Source organism: Hyperolius riggenbachi, chromosome 1 (assembly GCF_040937935.1).
Source record: "Hyperolius riggenbachi isolate aHypRig1 chromosome 1, aHypRig1.pri, whole genome shotgun sequence".
In the NCBI taxonomy this organism is placed as follows: domain Eukaryota; kingdom Metazoa; phylum Chordata; class Amphibia; order Anura; family Hyperoliidae; genus Hyperolius; species Hyperolius riggenbachi.
In genome coordinates this window covers 277,132,091-277,150,625 of record NC_090646.1, presented here as the reverse complement: position 1 = coordinate 277,150,625, position 18,535 = coordinate 277,132,091, and the positions used below count along the sequence as shown (strand labels likewise).

The window sequence follows — 18,535 nt, the reverse complement described above, 5'->3', positions numbered from 1 at the left end:
GATCTAGGACTCGCTCAGACGGGCAGCCCAGGTGTACTACTCCGGGTCAGTGCGACCCGGAAGTAGTAAGAGCTCCAGAGATGTTCGCCGGGCGAACAGTTCGCCACATCTCTACTGAGGGTAAAGTAAGAAAAAAAGAAACCCCAGCATGCACTGCAACAAGCATGCACTGCAACTTACTTTGTGTGGCAGATGTACCTAATAAGAGCCAGGAAAACCTAGCAATGATGTTTGATGGAGAAGAAAATCAGGAGTGATTTTTTTTTTTTTTTTTTTTTTTTTTTGTGCGTGCTTATTACTTGTTTAACAGATAAAAATAAATAATTGATTTTATGCCCGACAGTTACTCTTTAACCCTTTCCACTCGGGAGTATTTTCCTAAAGGCAGTCGTTTCTACTACTTTTTTTTTTTGTTTGTTTTTTACAGAAATGCACTCCCTCATACTCTCTCTCCCATTCTTACATGGAACGTAACACAGTAACATGGGATATCTTATTTTAAAGAACATATAATGTTTAATTTCACACCTTATTTGGACAGTTTGGCGTCTTCTATTGGCTGGTAGCAGAGCAGTTGGCCAAAGTATGGTACAAAGTATTTGGTATTTTGATTGGGCATTAGAGCAATAAATGCTGGCTACCATTTAGATGCTCCTCCACGTCCAATGAAGAAGGGAGGCCATATCTCCGCTGAGGCCTAGAGGCTTGTTGTGCACGATTCAACTCAAGAATTAGGTTCTTGTGGTAGCTGATATTATCCTTTGGTTCATGTGGATGCAACTGGTTGAAAATTATGAAGCTATTCACTACTGCCAGCTCCAACAACCAAATAAAGGTCTTCCTCCACCACTTCAGTAACTTCCTATTGAAAGAGTAACTACTGTTATAATGATCAAATCGGTCAACCGCTCCCATGTGTTTAGTATATTCTATGACTGCTGTGGGCTTCTCAACATTTTCAGTCGCTTTACCTTTCATTCTTCTCTGCTATGTCGTTGTTGTAGCAGGGTAGAAAGTGCTAAGCATGTGTATCTTATCCTTCCATGCCAATACCATCTCTTCACTGTCAAGTTTCCAAGCACGAACTTCACAACTCTTCAGTTTCAATTTTTTTATTTCACTTGGTAGACCTTTACGATTGGGCATGGCCATTCCAGTTATATGAATTTTTTCTTTTAGTAACTCTTGTGCCAATATGTGACTGGTACAAAATCGATCTGTAAATAAATGGTATCCATGTCCAGGAGTGGCTTGTTTCAGATTTGTACAAAGATGGACAATGCAAGATGAAAATGGCATGTCTGGCCTTGGCAAGCTTTCCGTAGTTGCAGATCCATAATACGGTTCAAACGCAAAGAGGTATCCAGTCTCACAATCAGCCATAGAAAACACTCGTAGCCCCCACTTGCTTGGTTTCTGAGGATTGTACATCTTGTACTTTGATCTTCCTTTGAAACTAATTCTGCTTTCGTCAATCACTACATTCCTATGGGGTACAAACAGACTTCTGCATCTTTCTTTCATATGCTCTGTCAAGTCCCTGACCTTCCAACCCCTAGTTTGAGGGCCTTCAAGACCATTGAAGGGTGCAGAAGTATGTAGCATCCAATGAATCTGACTAAATCACTCACAAGAAAAAAATCTCCCAAAAAGGGGGTAATTGATCTACTGAGTTGAGAAAAAATCCTGGATAGATCCCCTTTCTTGCAGTTTCATCCTAAGAATTACCCAAGTATGCCTTTATTTCCTGCATAGTAACATCAGTCCAGCTCCTCCAGATGGATCTGGGTGAAGAAGGTTTATTTTCTAACTTCCTTTTGCATAATCATTTGTTTAATTAATAATTTCTTGTAATAGGGCTGGTGTGTAAAAGAAGCTCAAAAAACCCACTGACAGTTTCTGGAACATTAGCTGCAGGCAGTTGTAACCCTGCATTACACACAGTAAAGGGAAAACTTATGCAGCAAGCAGTCACTGGTAGGAGAGAAGCTTGTCCATTTTCTGTGATCACCATCACCCTCTCCACCTTCATCAGCCTCATCAATATCAGTGTCATCACTGTAGCAATAATCATCAGTGACAGTATAGTCACTGTCATCACCAGAATTCTGCACATCTGATCCTGAGCTGCTGTCCTCCATAAGCAGCTATGCCACCTCAGCCGCTGACATTTTTCTGTTGCCTGCTGCAGAGGATGCCATTGCTCCGCTTTGTAAGGAATCTTCAAGAAATAACCTGCAAGGGGTCTGCAAGAAAGAACCTGCAAGGGATACGCAAGGATTGTGCAATAAGAAATCTGCCAGGAAACTGCGAAAAAGACCCTGCAGAAAAGCAGCAACAATCCGCAACAAAAAAGCAGAATTGATTCTGCCACTGCCTGCCAGGACTGATCGCGCACTTCCGGTTTGGGACAGCTGGTACCACCTGTGTGAGCATGTAGTCTTAGATCAAGCTTTGTGCCTGCAAACCGCTGCTGAAATTGTCATTCAACAGGAATGGGAAATCCGCGATGTCCCACTGTGGGGGACATATGATTGGTAAGGGTTAAGGCAAATTGGCCCAGGCCTTTTTAAGGCCTTTAAAGGGTTGTTGTCTTCCCCTGGATCATCTGTGATATGTGCAGAATCAGAATCAGAATTTATTTCGCCAAGCACGGTTGGACCGTGCCCGGAATTGGATTTTGGCACATAATTTGGCACAGAGATAGTAATACAACAGACAAAATGCTACAGAGTAGTACAACAGAACAAGAGCAATGCAACAGAACAGGAGTAATACAACATATGCAGTAGCGCGATTGCGGGTCTAGCAGGAATAGCAGTGTGTGACAGAAGATAATAGTCCTAGTACAACCAGGCAAAGCGGTAAACAAGAGCGGCCGCAGCCGAAGTCATGTATTAGTCCGTAGGCGGCAGCGGGGTGGGGGGTCAGTGGAATGGGCAGAGTTCAAGAGTCTAACGGCTGTGGGGAAAAAAGTGTTCATGCGCCTGGTAGTCTTAGCAGGGATGGACCGGAACCTCCGGCCTAGTTTGAGATGGCTGAAAAAACTGTGACCAGGGTGAGAGGGGTCGCCCACAATTTTCAGTGCTCTATTACGCAGTCTGGTGTTGTAGATGAGATCTAGAGGTGGGAGCGGTTTTCCAATAATCCTCTCCGCTGAGCTGATGACCCTCTGGAGTTTATATCTGTCGCTGGCGGTGCAGCTAGCGAACCAGACCAGAATGGATGAGCAGAGGACCGACTCGATTGTAGCAGAGTAGAAGGACCTCAGAAGTTCATGGGCCATACCAAACTTCTTTAGCTGGCGAAGAAAGAAGAGGCTTTGTTGTGCCTTCCTCTGGGTTGCAGTAGTGTTTGCCCTCCAGGTCAGGTCATCAGAGATGGTTGTACCCAGGAGGCGAACGCTGGGAACCCTAGTGACCTCAGTGCCCTCAATATATATTGGGGGAGGAATACTGGCGTGCTTCCTGAAATCAATGACCATCTCCACTGTTTTGGCAGTGTTAAGAACTAGCCCATTCTCATTGCACCAATTGCAGATTCTGTCTACCTCCTTGCGGTAAGCCCGCTCATCATTCTCAATAACAAGGCCAACAATTGTGGTGTCGTCCGCAAATTTGATGATTTTGACAGAGTAATCTGTGGATATGCAGTTATTCGTGTATAGAGAAAACAGAAATGGTGACAAGACGCAGCCCTGAGGGGCTCCAATGTTGGTCACTCTGGGTCTGGAGAATATGTTGCCCAGCTTAACAATCTGGGACCTGTTCGAGAGGAAGTCTATGATCCAGAGGCCAAGGGTTGGATGGACATTTAGCTCTGTGAGATTGTCATGCAGAATCCGGGGACAGATGGTATTAAAGGCCGAGCTGAAGTCCAGGAGAAGAATTCTAGCGTATGAGTTCGGCCTGTCGAGGTGGTCAGTGATAAACTCCAGGCCGATGTTAATCGCATCGTCAGTGGACCTGTTTGCCCTGTACGCGAATTGGAGAGGGTCCAGTCGGTCCAGGGTAGCGTTCTTGAGCAGCGCCAGGACCACTCTTTCAAAGGTCTTCATTACCACTGATGTTAGCGCCACGGGCCTGAAGTTGTTTAGGTCAGAAGCCCCGGGCTTTTTCGGGACAGGAATGATAATGGATGCCTTGAAGCAAGTAGGGACTTTCCCTTCGGTGAGGGACCTGGCAAAGATAGAGGTCAGGACGGGGGCCAGCTGAAGTGAGCAGGACTTCAGACATGCAGGTGACACACCATCAGGGCCTGATGCTTTCCTGGCATTCAAGGAAGACAACAGGTGCAGAACATCGGCCTCGGATACTGTCGGGGACGAGCATGTGCTCCAGCTAGGTTCAATGCTCTCAGAGGCAGAGGGGGGAGGGGTTGGTTTCAATCAATGTTGGTCCTCCGCTTGGTCTAAGTTGTGTGTGCTATTTCAGTTTGATATTCCTGGTATAGAGTGGGGCATAGTACTGCAGTGTTCTCCCCAGAATTTTTTTTCCAGCCGGGTGGCACAAAAAGTAGCTGGGTGGGGCAGCAGGTGGTAATGCAGGGCAGGAGCAGGTCTGCTTACAGCATAGGAGGACTAGAAGACGAGCTGATGTCAGCTGATGCTTACCAAAATTAGCCAGGTGGAGCACCTGGTGAAAAGAGCCTAGGGAGAACACTGTACTGTACTAGCTAGGCCTATATATACTTAACATTGAATCTCAAGCAACCAGAAAGCACACTTGTTCGGCATCAGCTGATCCCCGTCGCTGCTGGATAATTGAGACTCTGTAGCATGTGCAAGCCTTATTGAGCTCCTCTCGCTCTCTCCTCCTCTTTTCCCTTTGTGCTTGCTATTGCTGTGTGCTTGCACATGTGTAATGCTGCCATCATACATGGCACATAATGGAACATGACTGAGTGCATGGATGAAGGGGTGAACTGTACAACATCAGACCTGCACAGTACAGACCTGATGACGTCGGCCGGACCACGTGACCCGCGCGGTGGAGCGCAGAAGACGCTGACCCGGAAACCTGGCAAGGTCAGGTTCTGCAGCGGAGAAGACCGGGAGCCTCCAGAGCTGTGGCGAGGGCACAGGACGGCTGCCATGGGCTGGAAGAAGCCCCAGGTAAGTGGATCTATATATATATATACATATATATATACACAGGATCTTCTCAAAAAATAGCATAAATATATATATATATACATATATATATACACAGGATCTTCTCAAAAAATAGCATATTGTGATAAAGTTCATTATTTTTTGTAATGTACTGATAAACATTAGACTTTTATATATTTTAGATTCAAATACACACAACTGAAGTAGTTCAAGCCTTTTATTGTTTTAATATTGATGATTTTGGCATACAGCTCATGAAAACCCAAATTTCCTATCTCAAAAAATTAGCATATTTCATCCGACCAATAAAAGAAAAGTGTTTTTAAAACAAAAAAAGTCAACCTTCAAATAATTATGTTCAGTTATGCACTCAATACTTGGTCGGGAATCCTTTTGCAGAAATGACTGCTTCAATGTGGCGTGGCATGGAGGCAATCAGCCTGTTGCACTGCTCAGGTGTTATGGAGGCCCAGGATGCTTCGATAGCGGCCTTAAGCTCATCCAGAGTGTTGGGTCTTGCGTCTCTCAACTTTCTCTTCACAATATCCCACAGATTCTCTATGGGGTTCAGGTCAGGAGAGTTGGCAGGCCAATTGAGCACAGTAATACCATGGTCAGTAAACCATTTACCAGTGGTTTTGGCACTGTGAGCAGGTGCCAGGTCGTGCTGAAAAATGAAATCTTCATCTCCATAAAGCTTTTAAGCAGATGGAAGCACGAAGTGCTCCAAAATCTCCTGATAGTTAGCCGCATTGACCCTGCCCTTGATAAAACACAGTGGGCCAACACCAGCAGCTGACATGGCACCCCAGACCATCACTGACTGTGGGTACTTGACACTGGACTTCAGGCATTTTGGCATATACCTCTCCCCAGTCTTCCTCCAGACTCTGGTTCCTTGATTTCCGAATGACATGTAAAAATTGCTTTCATCCGAAAAAAGTACTTTAAACCACTGAGCAACAGTCCAATGCTGCTTCTCTGTAGCCCAGGTCAGGCGCTTCTGCCGCTGTTTCTGGTTCAAAAGTGGGTTCATGCTTCTATCTGCTGAAAAGCTTTATGGAGATGAAGATTTCATGTTTCAGCAAGACCTGGTACCTGCTCACAGTGCCAAAACCACTGGTAAATGATTTACTGACCATGGTATTACTGTGCTCAATTGGCCTGCCAACTCTCCTGACCTGAACCCCATAGAGAATCTGTGGGATATTGTGAAGAGAAAGTTGAGGGACGCAAGACCCAACACTCTGGATGAGCTTAAGGCCACTATCGAAGCATCCTGGGCCTCCATAACACCTTGGCAGTGCCACAGGCTGATTGCCTCCATGCCACGCCGCACTGAAGCAGTCATTTCTGCAAAAGGATTCCCGACCAAGTATTGAGTGCATAACTGAACATAATTATTTGAAGGTTGACTTTTTTTGTTTTAAAAACACTTTTCTTTTATTGGTCGGATGAAATATGCTAATTTTTTGAGATAGGAAATTTGGGTTTTCATGAGCTGTATGCCAAAATCATCAATATTAAAACAATAAAAGGCTTGAACTACTTCAGTTGTGTGTATTTGAATCTAAAATATATAAAAGTCTAATGTTTATCAGTACATTACAAAAAATAATGAACTTTATCACAATATGCTAATTTTTTGAGAAGATCCTGTGTGTATGTATGTATATATATATATATATGTGTATGTGTGTGTGTGTGTGTGTGTATGTATATATATATATGTATATGTATATATATATATATATATATATATATATGTGTGTGTGTGTATGTGTATATATATATATATATATATACACATATACACACCGTATATATGCTTGGACACTTACTTCAAAGCTGATTTGAGATGAAAAGCTAACTATAACAAGTAACTTGTCTATATACCTTATCTAAAATTTAGATTTACACAGCAAATGTAGCTGCAAACAGCTTCAACAGTTTGATTATTTATTCCTGTGATACAATGAGGGCAGCCATGTTCTGTTTGTCACATTACACACAGGCAAGCTGATAGCATCTCCAGCCCTCAGCCTGTGACAAATTCAGTCTTCTTTCCTCCGCCTCTGAACTCTCTGGCTAGTAACCTCATCATCCTCCTGCCCAGACTGAGCTCCCATAAGGGCTTGCTACATGGGACTGAGTGCCGAGGGTCTCTGAAAAAGCTGTGGGCAAGGCTTGTTTAGTTTATAGGGGATTAGAGAATTAAAACAAAAAAAGTATTTGGCTTGAGGAATGCCCTATAAACTATATGAAAGGAACACAATCAGGCAATGAGTAAAAGTTTTTCTCGGATTCACTTTAAAGGCAGATCCCATATTGTATATACAGATGGTACCCTACTTACAAATGACTTGAGTTACGTTTCAGAGATGCAAAGCTGTCTTCGTGTACAAATACACAATACAGTTTGTGTATTACATATTTTTTGTAGTTAAACGATACAGTATTGTGTAAACTGTTTTAAAGGAATACTGTTGGGGGGTCGGGGGAAAATGAGTTGAACTTGCCCAGGACTTCTAATAGTCCCCCGCAGACATCCTGTGCCCACGCAGCCACTCACCGATGCTCCGGTGCTGAATTTCAGACTTTAAAGTCGGAAAACCACTGCGCCTGCGTTGCCGTGTCCTCGCTCCTGCTGACGTCAAGAGTGTATTGCACAAGCCCAGTATGGTCTGTGCCTGCGCAGTACGCTTCTGGTGACATCAGTGGGAGCGAGGGCACAGCAACGCAGACGCAGGTGTTTCCAGACCCCGTGCGCAGCCTGGCCAATCAGTGCCAGTCAGCGCTGCGGGGTGGATTGGAACTCCGGATGATGTAATCACGATCGTCGCCACGGTGACTGGGGAAGCCCTAAAGGGAATCCAGAACGGGATTTCCTTATGGACGAGTGCGCCGCACTGCAAATGGGTCCTGGGCCTTACTGCCAGATAGAGTGGTACTGATGACTATGTGGTCAATTTTTAAGGTCTGACCTGCATTAAAAACTGTTAATGTAAAATGTAACATTTATTAACCACTTTAACCTTTCTGCTTGCCTCTTACTTTAGTAATAGTGGTCCTGCTTTGACTAAGATACGTCAAAGAAGATGTACAAACCTGATGCAGGATGTTGTCGAAAATTATACATCTCATGGTATGTTTTGTGCATAATCATTTTCTGTGATGTAAGTTGTGCCTTTTTTTTTTTTTTTTTTTTTTGCGATTTGTCAAATAAAGAAAACGTAGGTATTAAATGAACTTTAGTATTTTATGGGTAAATTTTCCAATCGTAAACTCTTCAGAATTTCTTGAGCTATAATTACTTGCTTGTATATAAGGGCCTCTACACACTGCTGCGCTTTTTTAAATCGCATGCATTTTTTTAAATCGCAAGTTCTTTAGAAAAATCATGAAGACCTGTACACACATGTGCAATGCGATTTTTCTATTTTCATGATGGCTTTGTGAGTTAAAAATCTCATGCTATTTTAAAAACGCAGCGCAAGCGCAGCAGTGTATACAGGCCCGTACGCTTATTTTCTAGCTGCAGTCTGCAGTGAAAGTAGCATCTACAGAGGGTTAGGGTGGGCAGCAAACACGTCTTCAATAGTACATTAAATAAGCGGGCGTGTTTGCATTTAGCCAACAAGTCTGAACTTAAGGCAAGCCGTAAAGTATGGCCAGAACCCGAAGTCTGGCCACTTCGGGTTCTGGCTGGCCAAAATGTGAAGTGGCCGTGTTACAGCGGCCAATGTCAGAAATTGCTTGATTTTAGCAGGTCTGGCTCCTGTCCTTGATCCCCTTGCCATCTGACTGCTCCCCCTGCACCTATAACCCCTGGCAGCTGGTCCAGTATCCCTACCCACCCTCTCTCTCCTCGCGCATCATTCGTCACCGCAGGGGAGTGCGTGGAGGAGGAGGCAGTAGGGATGCTGCAGACATTGTTTCTACCAGCACCCGCTCTGCAGTGCCCACGTATAGGAACGGAAGTTGGCACAAATCCCTGCTTTTCTCCATACTTCCCTGCAGTTACGAACCGTAGCGGGGAAGTGGGCAAGGGGGAAGATACACGGTGCTGAAAGGATACCAGCTGCCAGTGGTGAGAGGCGGGGGAGGACCTGGAGCCACCGAACTTTTATTTACTAGGCGGTGTAGGAGCCAGAGCCGCTAGCATCAAGTCATTTCTGACATTGGCCGCTGTAACACGGCCACTTCGCATTTTGGCTGGCCATAACCCGAAGTGACCAGACTTGGGGTTCTGGCCGTGACCTAAATAAAATCCTAATAAAAACAAGGAGGCACTCCAATGGCATAAATACAGTAAAACCCCTGTTATCCAGAACTCAGTTAACCAGAATTCTCAATCAACCAGAAGAAAAAACCTGGTCTTGCAGGATGCAAACATTTACTTTTACACTTAGACTGGCCACACACCATACAATCTGACTGTTCAATTTTCATACAATCTTACCAACATCCATGTAGTATAACAGCAATAGATTCACTGTGACTTGGATATATTTTTCTAGTAAGTCTCTTCTTATACTACATTAATGAGGTAAAATTGGTGATTGATTGTACAGTCAGATTGTATGGTGTGTGGCCACCTTTATACGGTCAAAAACCTCTTGTTGCATTAAGTCTGTCCTTTGTGTTAATTTGGTTTTACTAACTGTATTACAACATTTAATACAGAGTTCATGGTAAGTGTACAGTGCGGGGTATAGTACTGCTTTTAACTGGGCCTATTTTTAACATTGGCCATAATTCACTAAAATCATGCTGGAGATGAGGCAAGAGAAAACTTACCACCACATAATGAGAGAGTTATCTTATCTCTGCATTCCTTAAAGAGAATCTGTACTCTAACATTCTTATAATAAAACGCATATCATTCTATTCATTATGTTCTCCTGGGCCCCTCTGTGCTGTTTCTGCCACTCCCTGATGAGATCCTGGCTTGTAATTGCCAGTTTTAAACAGTGTTTACAAACAAAAGACATGGCTTCTAACCAGCTTGTGATAGACTGAGAGGAGCTCAGTCTGTGACTCACACAGAGCCTGCAGGGGGCCTGGAGAGGGTGTGTATAGCTTCTATCCTATCACAAACAGACCAGCACATTCCTGCCTGAGCCCGACAAAGCCGTCCGAGGAAAGAAGATTAGATTATACAACAGAGATAATACAGTCACTGTGCAACTAGGAAAGGCAGACAACATTAGAACAGGTATAGGAACTTATAGGATAGAAGAAATAAGGCTGAAAATGTTGTTAGTCTCTTTAAAGATGTCACAATCAGTGATAAATGTCAGAATGTAAATCAGGGAGAGGAAAGATTTTACAATGGGCAAACACTGACTAAATCATTTATACATAATTATTGTAAAAAAATTTTTAAAATACAATAAGTAGTAATTTTATCCATAATGTTATTTTCACTACAGTTTCTCTTTAACCACTTCCCGACCGCCGTATGTACAATTGGCGGCCGGGAAGTGCACCCCGCAAGGACCGCCGTATTGACAAATGACGGCGGTCCTTGTAGGGGCATGGGCGGAGCGATCGCGTCATCCGTGACGCGATCCTGCGCCTGGCGCCGCTCACCCGCCGCAACATCCCGCCGGCCATACGGAAGCGCCGGCGGGATGTTAACCCGACGATCGCCGCATACAAAGTGTATAATACACTTTGTAATGTTTACAAAGTGTATTATACAGGCTGCCTCCTGCCCTGGTGGTCCCAGTGTCCGAGGGACCACCAGGGCAGGCTGCAGCCACCCTAGTCTGCACCAAGCACACTGATTTTTTACCCCCCCCTGCCCCAGATCGCCCACAGCACCCATCAGACCCCCCCCCTGCCCACCCCCCAGACCCCTGTTTGCACCCAATCACCCCCCTAATCACCCATCAATCACTCCCTGTCACTATCTGTCAACGCTATTTTTTTTTTATCCCCCCTCCCTGCCCCCTCCTGATCACCCTCCACCCCTCAGATTCTCCCCAGACCCCCCCCCCCCCCCCCCCCCCCGACCACCCCCCCCCCTGTTTACTGTATGCATCTATCCCCCTGATCACCTGTCAATCACCCATCAATCACCCCCTGTCACTGCCACCCATCAATCAGCCCCTAACCTGCCCCTTGCGGGCAATCTGATCACCCCCCCACACCAATAGATCGCCCGCAGATCCAACATCAGATCACCTCCCAAATCCATTGTTTACATCTATTCTCTCCTCTAAACACCCACTAATTACCCATCAATCACCCCCTATCACCACCTGTCACTTTTACCTATCAGATCAGACCCTAATCTGCCCCTTGCGGGCACCCAATCACCCGCCCACACGCTCAGATTGCCCTCTAACCCCCCCTTATCAATTCACCAGTGCATTAATTACATCTGTTCTTCCCTGTAATAACCCACTGATCACCTGTCAATCACCTGCCAATCACCTATCAACCATCAATCACCCCCTGTCACTGCCACCCATCAATCTGCCCCTTGCGGGCAATCTGATCACCCACCCACACCATTAGATCGCCCGCAAACCCGCCGTCAGATTACCTCCCAAATGTATCGTTTACATCTGTTATCTTCTCTAAACACCCACTAATTACCCATCAATCACCCCCTATCACCACCTGTCACTGTTACCTATCAGATCAGACCCTAATCTGCCCCTTGCGGGCACCCAATCACCCGCCCACACGCTCAGATTGCCCTCAGACCCCCCCCCCCCCCTTATCAATTCGCCAGTGCATTAATTACATCTGTCCTTCCCTGTAATAACCCACTGATCACCTGTCAATAACCTGCCAATCACCTATCACCCATCAATCACCCCCTGTCACTGCCACCCATCAATCAGCCCCTAACCTGCCCCTTGCGGGCAAACTGATCACCCACCCACACCAATAGATCGCCCGCAGATCCGACATCAGATCACCACCCAAGCGCAGTGTTTCCATCTATTCTCTACCCTAAACACCCACTAATTACCCATCAATCACCCCCTGTCACTGCTACCTATCAGATTAGACCCCTATCTGCCCCTAGGGCACTCAATCACCCGCCCACACCCTCAGAATGCCCTCAGACCCCAGCCCTGATCACCTCGCCAGTGCATTGCTTGCATCTATTCCCCCCTCTAATCACACCTTGAGACACCCATCAATCACCTCCTGTCACCCCCTAGCACACCTACCCATCAGATCAGGCCCCAATTTGCCCCGTGTGGGCTCCTGATCACTCGGCCAAACCCTCAGATCCCCCTCAGACCCCCTTCCGATCACCTCCCCAGTGCATTGATTGCATCTATTTTCCCCTCTAACCACCCCCTGAGACACCCAGTGTTCTCCCCAGAATTTTTTTCCAGCCGGGTGGCATGAAATAGTAGCCGGGTGGCATGAAAAAGTAGCCGGGTGGGGCGAGTTGAAAATGCAGGGCAACTGTGCTTACAGCATAGGAGGAGGTGAGGAGCTGAGCCGATGACAGCCGGGTGGTCACCAAATCTAGCCGGGTGGAGCACCCGGCTAAAAGAGCCTGGGGAGAACACTGGACACCCATCAATCACCTCCTGTCACCCCCCTAGCACTCCTATCCATCAGATCAGGCCCAATACAACCTGTCATCTAAAAGGCCACCCTGCTTATGACCGGTTCCACAAAATTCGCCCCCTCATAGACCACCTGTCATCAAAATTTGCAGATGCTTTTACCCCTGAACAGTCATTTTGAGACATTTGGTTTCCAGACTACTCACGGTTTTGGGCCTGTAAAATGCCAGGGCGGTATAGGAACCCCACAAGTGACCCCATTTTAGAAAAAGACACCCCAAGGTATTTTGTTAGGTGTATGACGAGTTCATAGAAGATTTTATTTTTTGTCAAAAGTTAGCGGAAATTAATTTTTATTGGTTTTTTTTCACAAAGTGTCATTTTTCACTAACTTGTGACAAAAAATAAAATCTTCTATGAACTCGCCATACACCTAACAGAATACCTTGGGGTGTCTTCTTTCTAAAATGGGGTCACTTGTGGGGTTCCTATACTGCCCTGGCATTTTAGGGCCCCTAAACCGCGAGGAGTAGTCTAGAAAACAAATGCTTCAAAATGATCTGTGAATAGGACGTTGGGCCCCTTAGCGCACCTAGGCTGCAAAAAAGTGTCACATGTGGTACCGCCGTACTCAGGAAAAGTAGTATAATGTGTTTTGGGGTTTATTTTTACACATACCCATGCTGGGTGGGAGAAATTTCTATGTAAATGGACAATTGTGTGTAAAAAAATCAAACAATTGTCATTTACAGAGATATTTCTCCCACTTAGCATGGGTATGTGTAAAAATACACCCCAAAAAGCATTATACTACTTCTCCTGAGTACGGCAGAACCACATGTGTGGCACTTTTTTACACCCTAAGTACGCTAAGGGGCCCAAAGTCCAATGAGTACCTTTAGGATTTCACAGTTCATTTTGCGACATTTGGTTTCAAGACTACTCCTCACGGTTTAGGGCCCCTAAAATGCCAGGGCAGTATAGGAACCCCACAAATGACCCCATTCTAGAAAGAAGACACCCAAAGGTATTCCGTACGGAGTATGGTGAGTTCATAGAAGATTTTATTTTTTGTCACAAGTTAGCGGAAAATGACACTTTGTGAAAAAAAACTATTAAAATCAATGTCCGCTAACTTGTGACAAAAAAATAAAAACTTCTATGAACTCACCATACTCCTAACGGAATACCTTGGGGTGTCTTCTTTCTAAAATGGGGTCATTAGTGGGGTTCCAATACTGCCCTGGCATTTTAGGGGCCCTAAACCACGAGGAGTAGTCTTGAAACAAAAATGACCTGTGAAATCCTAAAGTTACTCATTGGACTTTGGGCCCCTTAGTGCAGTTAGGGTGCAAAAAAGTGCCACACATGTGGTATCGCCGTACTCGGGAGAAGTAGTATAATGTGTTTTGGGGTGTATTTTTACACATACCCATGCTGGGTGGGAGAAATACCTCTGTAAATGACAATCTTTTGATTTTTTTACACACAATTGTCCATTTACAGAGGTATTTCTCCCACCCAGCATGGGTATGTGTAAAAATACACCCCAAAACACATTGTACTACTTCTCCCGAGTATGGCGATACCACATGTGTGGCACTTTTTTGCACCCTAACTGCGCTAAAGGGCCCAAAGTCCAATGAGTACCTTTAGGATTTCACAGGTCATTTTGAGAAATTTCGTTTCAAGACTACTCCTCACGGTTTAGGGCCCCTAAAATGCCAGGGCAGTATAGGAACCCCACAAATGACCCCATTTTAGAAAGAAGACACCCCAAGGTATTCCGTTAGTAGTATGGCGAGTTCATAGAAGATTTTATTTTTTGTCACAAGTTAGCGGAAATTGATTTTAATTGTGTTTTTTCACAAAGTGTCTTTTTCCGCTAACTTTTGACAAAAAATAAAATCTTCTATGAACTCACCATACTCCTAACGGAATACCTTGGAGTGTCTTCTTTCTAAAATGGGGTCATTTGTGGGGTTCCTATACTGCCCTGGCATTTTAGGGGCCCTAAACCGTGAGGAGTAGTCTTGAAACCAAATGTCGCAAAATGACCTGTGAAATCCTAAAGGTACTCATTGGACTTTGGGCCCTTTAGCGCAGTTAGGGTGCAAAAAAGTGCCACACATGTGGTATCGCCGTACTCAGGAGAAGTAGTATAATGTGTTTTGGGGTGTATTTTTACACATACCCATGCTGAGTGGGAGAAAGATCTCTGTAAATGGACAATTGTGTGTTATAAAAATTAACAAATTGTCATTTACAGAGATATTACTCCCACCCAGCATGGGTATGTGTAAAAATACACCCCAAAACACATTATACTACTTCTCCTGAGTACGGCAATACCACATGTGTGGCACTTTTTTGCAGCCTAACTGCGCTAAGGGGTCCAAAGTCCAATGAGCACCTTTAGGCTTTACAGGGGTGCTTACAATTTAGCACCCACCAAAATGTCAGGACAGTAAACACACCCCACAAATGACCCCATTTTGGAAAGTAGACCCTTCAAGGTATTCAGAGAGGGACATGGTGAGTCCGTGGCAGATTTCATTTTTTTTTGTCGCAAGTTAGAAGAAATGGAAACTTTTTTTTTTTTTTCTCACAAAGTGTCATTTTCCGCTTACTTGTGACAAAAAATAATATATTCTATGAACTCACTATGCCTCTCAGTGAATACTTTGGGATGTCTTCTTTCCAAAATGGGGTCATTTGGGGGGTATTTATACTATCCTGGAATTCTAGCCCCTCATGAAACATGACAGGGGGTCAGAAAAGTCAGAGATGCTTGAAAATGGGAAAATTCACTTTTTGCACCATAGTTTGTAAACGCTATAACTTTTACCCAAACCAATAAATATACACTGAATGGGTTTTTTTTTAACCAAAAACATGTTTGTCCACATTTTTCGCGCTGCATGTATACAGAAATTTTACTTTATTTGAAAAATGTCAGCACAAAGTTAAAAAAATCATTTTTTTTGCCAAAATTCATGTCTTTTTTGATGAATATAATAAAAAGTAAAAATCGCAGGAGCAATCAAATAGCACCAAAAGAAAGCTTTATTAGTGACAAGAAAAGGAGCCAAAATTCATTTAGGTGGTAGGTTGTATGAGCGAGCAATAAACCGTGAAAGCTGCAGTGGTCTGAATGGAAAAAAAGTGGCCGGTCCTTAAGGGGTAGAAAGCCCTAGGTCCTCAAGTGGTTAAAGGATACCACAACTGACATGTGGCATAATGAGATTGACATGGGTATGTACAGTGCCTAGCACACAAATAACTATACACTCCAGTGAAGAAACGACACTTGGCACACAGCTGGTTACGTGGGGGGTACAGCTAGCTCCAAAATACCTGCATTAAGCATCACCCATTCAGCAGCGCCCAATAGTTAGCTCACAGTCCAAACATTGGGAAGTGCAGCAAGCTTTGGGGTAGTGCAGAGCACAAATTCAAATGCAAAGTACACACAGAGAACGCTGTGCACCTTCCTTCAGTATGTTTATTATTTCCGTTTCACAGCCAACAGCCAGCATGGATGACATTTGGAAAAAAAGAATTGCCAAACCTGGATCGATGAGGGTGCCGGGGTGAGCAGGGAAGAGGTGACCAGGGGATGTGTGGACGGCACTACAGCCGTTTCACGCCGTCTGGCGCTTGTTCACGTGCGTGTGTCCGATAATGGGGCAGAGCTAAACGGCTTCCTACATACTGTCATCAAGCCGCGCCCCCAGCGCTGCCCCATTGGTGTGAGTTGCGTGATGGTGGGGGTCGGGGGTGAGGGGGCGGAGACTCCGCTCTGCGGAGAGATTTGGCCATATGTCATGCGTGATCGTGTTGGGCTGTGCTATGCAGCCAATAGAAAAGTGACCTATGTAAACAAACCATATACGTGCATTACATTTAGTGCATTATTGAACAGGAATTATTGTAAACATCACTCGTCTCTGTGCTTCACATAACATTTAAAGTGCATGAAACTAAAAGTGCATTAGTGCATTGTTGGAGGCATACATTAACGCCAGCATGGTGGCTTGACCATCCGGAATCCTACAATTTTGTATGTTTAAAACTCACCCTTTATTAATACAAGCTAAAAAAGGGGTGATAAATACCCCATCCGACCTACCCCAAGGGGAGTCCCACTAAAACAGATCAGGGGGTGAAGCGCACTAGAAGGAGACCTAAAGGGGCGCATTCACCTTTGGGAATACACCCATACTCCTATTTGGTTTAATTCCATCCTCTGGGAGTAAGGGTATACGAAGGACTGCCCACCCCATACCTGGATGCCCCAAGGGCATCCCACCTGTATACTCAAAAACAGGTGCTGGTCATTTTTACAAAGAGACTGCTTGGGGGTACCAGAACTCTGGACCTCCAAGCCAGGTAAACACCAGGTCAGGTGCCTGTTGCTAACAGGTGTGTATTTGAGCACGGGGAGAAGGGGGAGAAAAAGAGAAAGGAGAGGGATCTATGGGGAGGGGAGAACCACGTGGGGACAGACCTGGATCATTCCAGGCAGGCTGGGATAGTGGGGCCCAGAGGAAAGCCAAGGCGTCATAGAGCCCATCACCCAGAAAGTTCCCAGAGACCGGGCCGCATGTCAGGCCCAACCCCTCTAGACCGAGGTCCAAACCCCCAGACCCCTCTCCCAAGGGGGAGAGGAGGAAGGGGAAGAGGGTCGGGTCCCGGACGCAGGGTCAGAGAACCGGCTCAATCTTCTATCTTTTGGCCGCAAACTACAATTGTTCTCGGTCAAAACGGTGGGGAGCCTGGTCTCTTATTGAGAACCTGGCGGTGCAGTCACACCAATGGGGCAGCGCTGGGGGCGCGGCTTGATGACAGTATGTAGGAAGCCGTTTAGCTCTGCCCCATTATCGGACACACGCACGTGAACAAGCGCCAGATGGCGTGAAATGGCTGTAGTGCCGTCCACACATCCCCTGGTCACCTCTTCCCTGCTCACCCCGGCACCCTCATCGATCCAGGTTTGGCAATTCTTTTTTTCCAAATGTCATCCATGCTGGCTGTTGGCTGTGAAACGGAAATAATAAACATACTGAAGGAAGGTGCACAGCGTTCTCTGTGTGTACACTACACAAATAACTATGCTGTGTTCCTTTTTTTCTTTCTCTGCCTGAAAAAGGTAAATATCAGGTATGTAAGTGGCTGACTCAGTCCTGACTCAGACAGGAAGTGACTACAGTGTGACCCTCACTGATAAGAATTTCCCCCTTTTTTATCTCTTTCTTGCTCTCAGAAGCCATTTTCTTCTAGGAAAGTGTTTTATAGTTGGAATTTCTTATCAGTGAAGGTCACACTGTAGTCACTTCCTGTCTGAGTCAGGACTGAGTCAGCCACTTACATACCTGATATTTACCTCTTTCAGGCAGAGAAAGAAAAAAAAGGAACACAGCATAGTTATTTGTGTGTGTGAAAAGGAATACTGTGCACCTGTAACATAAACAGTTCCCAAAAAGGTTTATTCCGTTCCTTTAGACATACATAATCAGCCTTGACATACTTCAAAGAGAGGTGCCAAACCTGTGTGTGCCGACGTTGTGGTGGTGTGGAGGGGAGAGGTGACCAGGGGAAAATCCGGACGGCACTACAGCCGTTTCTCGCCGCTTGGGCGCTTGCTCACATGCGTGTCCGTATGGGGATGACGCCGGAGAGCTTCCTGTATAGGACCTACAGTCCCCGCCTCCGGCGCCACCCCATTGGTTTGGAGTTGTGACAGGGAAAGGTCGGGGGTGAGGGGGCGGGATTCCGCCGTTATGCGGAAAAGAAAGTGAATCAGTGTTGCACATCCAAATAGCGCTGTGCAGTGCATCTAGAAGGGGCAGAACGCCCAGATCGTGACGTGAAC

General features: G+C 45.4%; 1 protein-coding gene across 4 annotated transcripts in view; it reads left to right on the top strand.

Annotated features, from left to right (window-relative positions):
* The window catches only part of LOC137506633 (transcription initiation factor TFIID subunit 3-like), a 401,567-nt gene that overhangs the window by 303,838 nt on the left and 79,194 nt on the right, over window positions 1–18,535 (top strand). For all 4 annotated transcript variants that reach the window (XM_068233615.1, XM_068233614.1, XM_068233616.1 and 1 more), the window contains one exon: window positions 8,173–8,258. In XM_068233615.1, the coding sequence (XP_068089716.1) occupies window positions 8,173–8,258 (86 nt within the window). The remainder of the gene's footprint in view (window positions 1–8,172; window positions 8,259–18,535) is intronic.